The sequence below is a fragment of the Myotis lucifugus genome, unplaced genomic scaffold, assembly GCF_000147115.1.
Source record: "Myotis lucifugus unplaced genomic scaffold, Myoluc2.0 scaffold_164, whole genome shotgun sequence".
Taxonomy (NCBI): Eukaryota; Metazoa; Chordata; class Mammalia; order Chiroptera; family Vespertilionidae; genus Myotis; species Myotis lucifugus.
In genome coordinates this window covers 2,748,120-2,753,933 of record NW_005871212.1, presented here as the reverse complement: position 1 = coordinate 2,753,933, position 5,814 = coordinate 2,748,120, and the positions used below count along the sequence as shown (strand labels likewise).

Genomic DNA, 5,814 nt, shown 5'->3' with positions numbered 1-5,814 from the left:
GCATGGGTACCAGCACCTTGATTTCTACCGAACAACAAAATGCTACCCAGGGCTGATACACAGAGACCCTCGCTGCTGCTCCCCTGCTGGGCGCATCCAATAGACCGACCTGACACAGCACGCGTCCCGCCGGCCATTCCCTCGGTGCTTTCTAGGAGCCAAGCGGCGGGCAGCTCATCAGGCCCGTTACCCGAGCAGGGGGTCTCACGAGCCATTCGCAATGGCAGCGTGGCAAGAAGACACCCTGGCTAACACAGAGTGTAGTAGCACATTGTTAAAGTAAAGCAGAATGTAAAACATGAATTAAGCTGAGACAGTTTATTTCTTCCTGGCCCTGAGAGGAAAACACTGGTAGGTGGGAGTTTGCCTTTCCCTGTTCTGGGCAAGGCAGACTTTTCGGGCCCAGGTCCTAGCCCAGGGGCTCCTGCAGACCCTGGCGGGGGGAGGGAGGCGGCTTCATGTCACAGTAGCTGAGGCTGCAGTCATCCAGCACGTCGCCCTCGGAGGCTCTGGTGCCGGTCCACACGCCCGTCCTCTCCAGTGTCGCTCGGAGAAGTTCTCGGATTCTTTGGTTTTCCTTGGCGGTAGACTCCCAAACAACTTCAAGCTCACCTTCCATTGCTCTGAGAAATAACCGAAACAAAGGAAAAGTTTAAAGCCACACAATTAAAAAATACTTGGATGGCCCTATGACTCCTAAGGTAGCAAGCACTCGAATGGAGGTTTGCTTGCACCACAGAACAGAGCCCACTGGGCTCCGGTTGGGAAGCCGGGACTCCCAGTGTTGCACGAAACACTGAGGCCCCTGGAAACAGAAAGGAAGACTAAGGCACCGGCTGAACACAACTTCTTACCTTTCCTCTCCAAATGTTGCCACTGCCTTCATGTTGACATCAATGTACCTATTCTTTGTTTTTCTACAGAATTATACTGCATAAAAATAAGATACAACAACTGAAGTGGTATGGCACAATGGCCCGGCCGAGAGCACCCATGTACTGTGCGCCCTCTAGGCTGCTCCTCTGTCCCCTCTGCTTGTCCCCACTGTGACCTGGCCAACACTCAGGCACCTTTCACAGGCACCCACCATCGAGCCACTGTGGGCCCAGACATAAACAATTAGTAAGGGGTCTGGCCTGGTGGCTCAGTTGGTTGGAGTGTCTCCTGTGCACAGGAAGATCGTGGGTTCGACTCCTGGTCAGGGTACATGCCTAGGTTGCAGGGTTTGATCCGCAGGCAGGATGTGTACGGGATGCAACCGATGTCTCTCTCACATTGATGTTTCTCTCTCTCTCTCCCTCCCTCTCTGGAATCCATCATTTAAAAAATAGAATTAGTAAGAGGTAAGGAGGGAACCACAGGGGAATGGGGCTCATAATGGAGGACACAGAGACGACTGGCCTAGACCATGTGCCAAGAGGGTGAGTGCCCAGAGGGAAACAGGCTTGAGAAAAGGAAAGGACAATGAAACAGATTTTCCTGAGCAAGGACTGCGTGACAAGCACCATATGGGCTCAGGAAACAGGGCAGACAAAGGTATCCATGTCCTCGCAGGGCCGTGGTCCCCTGGGGGAACAGACCAGGATATCAGCCCCCACTTCCCTGGATGATGAGCCCTTTGGGGGATTGTGGGGAGGCCAGCTTTATAGACAATGGGAGATGGTTATGGAAAATGTTAGAAACTGGATTATCAGGTGGGCTTAGCACTGTTGTTTAAGGAAGAAAACACTGAGATTCAGGGAGGCCAGTGACATGCCCACTTGCTCAGTTTTCACTTTTCTTATGAACTGTTACTCCTTCCAAGTCCCATGATGCCAATGAGGGTTGGGCACTACTTAAGTAAACCATGTCCCCCCGAACCTCCAGACTTTTGTTTCTAGCACAAAAACACCTAGATGTTTGACAAATCACAGCAACGAATCAGGATAAATGTATGGCCAAACTAAAAACAAACAATAGGAAATCTCCAAGGGCAGAAAAACTGAAGACTAAGCTGAAACCACAGAGGTAGGTAAACAAAACGTTGGTATTTCTTTGAGGCCAAAGCCATGCAAGAACCCAGCTTTCTATGGAGTGGAGAGTAGGTCTTGGGCCCATGAAAACTGGGTGTGACCAAACCCCAAACTCTCCATGTTTTTCCTCTTCTTCCTAGATACACCCTGAACTATGTGCTCCAGAATTAGGCAGGGAAATGGAGGCACAAGGATGACCCTCACAGACAGGATGGTTTGGTGGGAAACCTGCCAATCTTCAAAAGAAACCTTTCTGTGAGGCTAAGAGTCTTCCGTTTGCAAATACATCTGGCGTTTGAATCATATTGTTCCCCATGATTGGGCATCCCCAGGCCCTGACTGTAGTGTATCAAGAGTAAAAAGCCATTTTTGAGACAATCAGGAAAAGAACCCAGTGAATGTGCTAAACCAGCGGTCACCAACCTTTCGGACCTCACGGACCACCGGTTGGCGACCGCTGTAAACAGTACATTGGATACGACCAAAGAGAGAATTAGTAAACTGGAATGTTGAGCAGAGAAAATCACCCAGAATGCAGTACAGAAAAATATATGATATTAATGAGTTGTATAATAGAAATGTAATGATGGCATCATGGATATTTTAAAAGTCCTTTTGTGGTTTTTCAGTGTATAAGTCCTTCACATCCTTTAAGTTTATTCATAGGAATTTTATTATTTTTGTTGGAATTGCAAATGAAAAAGTTTTTTTCATTTTTCTGAAATTTCATTGTTAGTATATACAAAGGGAATGGTTTTTGTACATTGATTTTGTATCCTATAACTTTACTGTATTTTTTTTTCATTTGTTTCTAATAGCTTTTTTAAAATTTAATATATTTTATTGATTCTTTACAGAGAGGATGGGAGAAGGATAGAGAGTTAGAAACATTGATGAGAGAGAAACATTGACCAGCTGCCTCCTGCACGCCCTCCACTGGGGATGTGCCCGCAACCAAGGTACATGCCCTTGACCGGAATCAAACCTGAGACCCTTGAGTCCGCAGGCCGATGCTCTATCCACTGAGCCAAACCAACCAGGGCTCTAATAGCTTTTTGATGTTAAAGAGTTATGTCATCTGCAAAAAGTTAATGATTTTACTTCTTCATTCCTAATTTGGATGCCTTTATTTCTTTCTTTTGCCTGATTGCTCTGATTACACCTTCCAGCACTATGCTGAATAAGAATGGTGATGCCAAGAATGGGCATCCTTATCTTATTCCTGATTTTAGAGAAAAAGTTTTCAGTTTTCCAACATTCAGTATATTAGCTGAGGATTTGTCATATATGGCCTTTATTATGGTGAGCTACTTTCTTTTTATACCCATTCTATTGAACATTTTAATCATAACTGGATGTAGTATCTTATTAAATGCATTATCTGCATCTATTGGTATGATCATATGATTTTATCCTTTATTTTATTGCTATGATGTATCACATTGGACCAATTTGAGTATGTTGAAACATCCTGTGCCCCTGGAATGAACTCCACTTTATCTCTTTAATGTATTGTTGTATTTGACCTGCTGGTATTTTGTTTAAGATTGTTGCATCTATATTCATCAGAGTTATTGGTCTGTAATTTCCTTTTTTGTGTGTTGTCCTTGCCAGGTTTTGGTTTCAGGATAATGATGGCCTGTAAAATGAATTAGGAAGTATTGCCTCTTCAATTTTTCATAAGAGTTTGAGAAGAATAGATATTATGTCTTCTTTAAATATTTGGTAGAATTCACTAGTATAACCATCTGGTTCTGGACTTTTACTTTTTGGGAGGTTTTTGATGACTCTTTAAATTTTCTTACTGTTGATTAATCTATTTAGATTTTCCAGATCTTCATGGTTTAGTTTAGGAAGGTTATGTATTTCTAAGAATTTATCTTTTTTTTCTAGGCTATTGAATTTGGTGGCATATGTAGCATGTCACAGCATTCTGGTATAGTCCTTTGTATTTCTGTGGGGTCCATTGTAACTTCTTTTTCATTTCCGATTTTGTTTGAGCCTTTTCTCTTTTTTTCCTAATTAAGATGTTTTCAAAGAGCCAATTCTTTGTTGCATTAGTTTTTTCTATTGTCTTTTTGTTTTCTATTTTATTAATTCTGATCTAATTTTTATTATTTCCTCCCTTCTACTGAGTTTGGGCTTTTATCTTTTTTTCTAGTTCTATATGGTGAAATGTTATTTGAGATTTTTGTTTCTTGAGGTAGGCCTGTAATGATATAAATTTCTCTCTTATAACCATTTTGTATGAATTCCCTAAATTTTGATGTCATATTATTCTCACTTGTCTCTATGCATTTTTTAATTTTTTCTTTTATTTCTTCTCTGACTCAGTCATTGTTTAGTAGCATGTTATTTAATCTCCATATATTTGTGATTTTTTTCCTGCTTTCTTTGTGCAATTTCCAATTTCAAAGCATTGTGTTTGGAGAATATACTTGGTATGATTTCAATCTTGAATTTATTGAGGCTAGTTCTGTGTCCCAATATATGGTCTATCTTTGAGAATGTTTCATATGCACTAAAGAAGAATGTATAATCTGGTGTTTTGGGATGAAAACTTTGTAAATATCAATTATGTACAATTGGTCTAAAGTGTCATTTAAGGTCAATATTAATGTCTTATTGATTTTCTGTTTGAATGATCTATCTATAGATAACAATGGGGCAGTTAGGTTTACTACTATAATTGTGTTTTTGTCAGTTTCTGCCTTTAGTTCTATTATCAATAGTTGCTTTTTATATTTTGGTACTCCCTGATTGGTGCATATATATTGACTAGAGGCCCGGTGCACAAAAATTTGTGCACTCAGGGGGGGAGAGGGGGTCCCTCAGCCCGGCCTGTGCCCTCTCGCAGTCTGGGACCCCTCAGGAGATAATGACCTGCTGGCTTAGGCCTGCTCCCAGGTGGCAGAGGGCAGGCCCAATCCCTAGGTGCAGCCCCTGGTCGGGCTCAGAGCAGGGCCGATTGGGGAGTTGGGGCGCCGCCCCCTGACATGCACAGAGCAGGGCGGATCGGGAGGTTGCGATGCCACCCCTAGTCACGCTCAGGGTAGGGCCAATTGGGGGGTTGGGGCACCGCCCCCTGTCACACTCAAGGCAGGGTTGATAGGGAGGTTGCGGCGCCACCCCCTGTCACGTACAGAGCAGGGCCGATCAGGGGGTTGGGGCGCTGCCCCCTGTCATGCACAAAGCAGGGCCCATCAGAGGGGTTGGGGCTCCGTACCCTGTCACGCACAGAGCAGGGCCAATCAGAGGCTGAGGAGCTCCACCCTGTCATGCACAGAGCAGGGCCCATCAGGGGGTTGGTGAGCTCCCCCCTGTCACGCACAGAGCAGGGCCCATCAGGGGGTTGAGGAGCTCCCCCCTGTCACTCACAGAGCAGGGCCGATAGGGGAGTTGAGGCACCGCCCCCAGTCACACACAGAGCAGGGCGGATCAGGGGGTTGGGGCGCCGCCCTCTATCACCGACAGAGCAGGGCCGATCAGGGGGTTGGGGCGCCGGCACTGTCACACTCAGGGCAGGGCCGATGGGGAGGTTATGGCTCTACCCCGTCACACACAGAGCAGGGCCCGTGGGGGGGGGGGGGTTGGGGCGCCGCACCCTGTTACACAAAACAGGGGCGATAAAGGGGTTGGGGCGCCGCACCCTGTCAAACACAGAGCCGCAGGGGGATCAGGGGGTTGGGGAACTTCCCCCTGTTAGGCACAGAGCAGGGCCGATCAGGGGGTTTGGGCGCCTTCCCCTGTCACCAACAGAGCAGGGCGGATAAGGAGGTTGTGGTCCCGGCCCCTGTCACAC

At 45.8% G+C, this 5,814-nt stretch overlaps 1 protein-coding gene across 3 annotated transcripts in view; it reads right to left on the bottom strand.

The window, feature by feature from the left end:
- Window positions 1–303: 303 nt before the first annotated feature.
- The window catches only part of CEP89 (centrosomal protein 89), an 83,550-nt gene continuing 78,039 nt past the window's right edge, over window positions 304–5,814 (bottom strand). For all 3 annotated transcript variants that reach the window (XM_014461980.2, XM_014461981.2, XM_023759886.1), the window contains exon 19: window positions 304–623. In XM_014461980.2, the coding sequence (XP_014317466.1) occupies window positions 410–623 (214 nt within the window). In that variant the 3' untranslated portion in view covers window positions 304–409. The remainder of the gene's footprint in view (window positions 624–5,814) is intronic.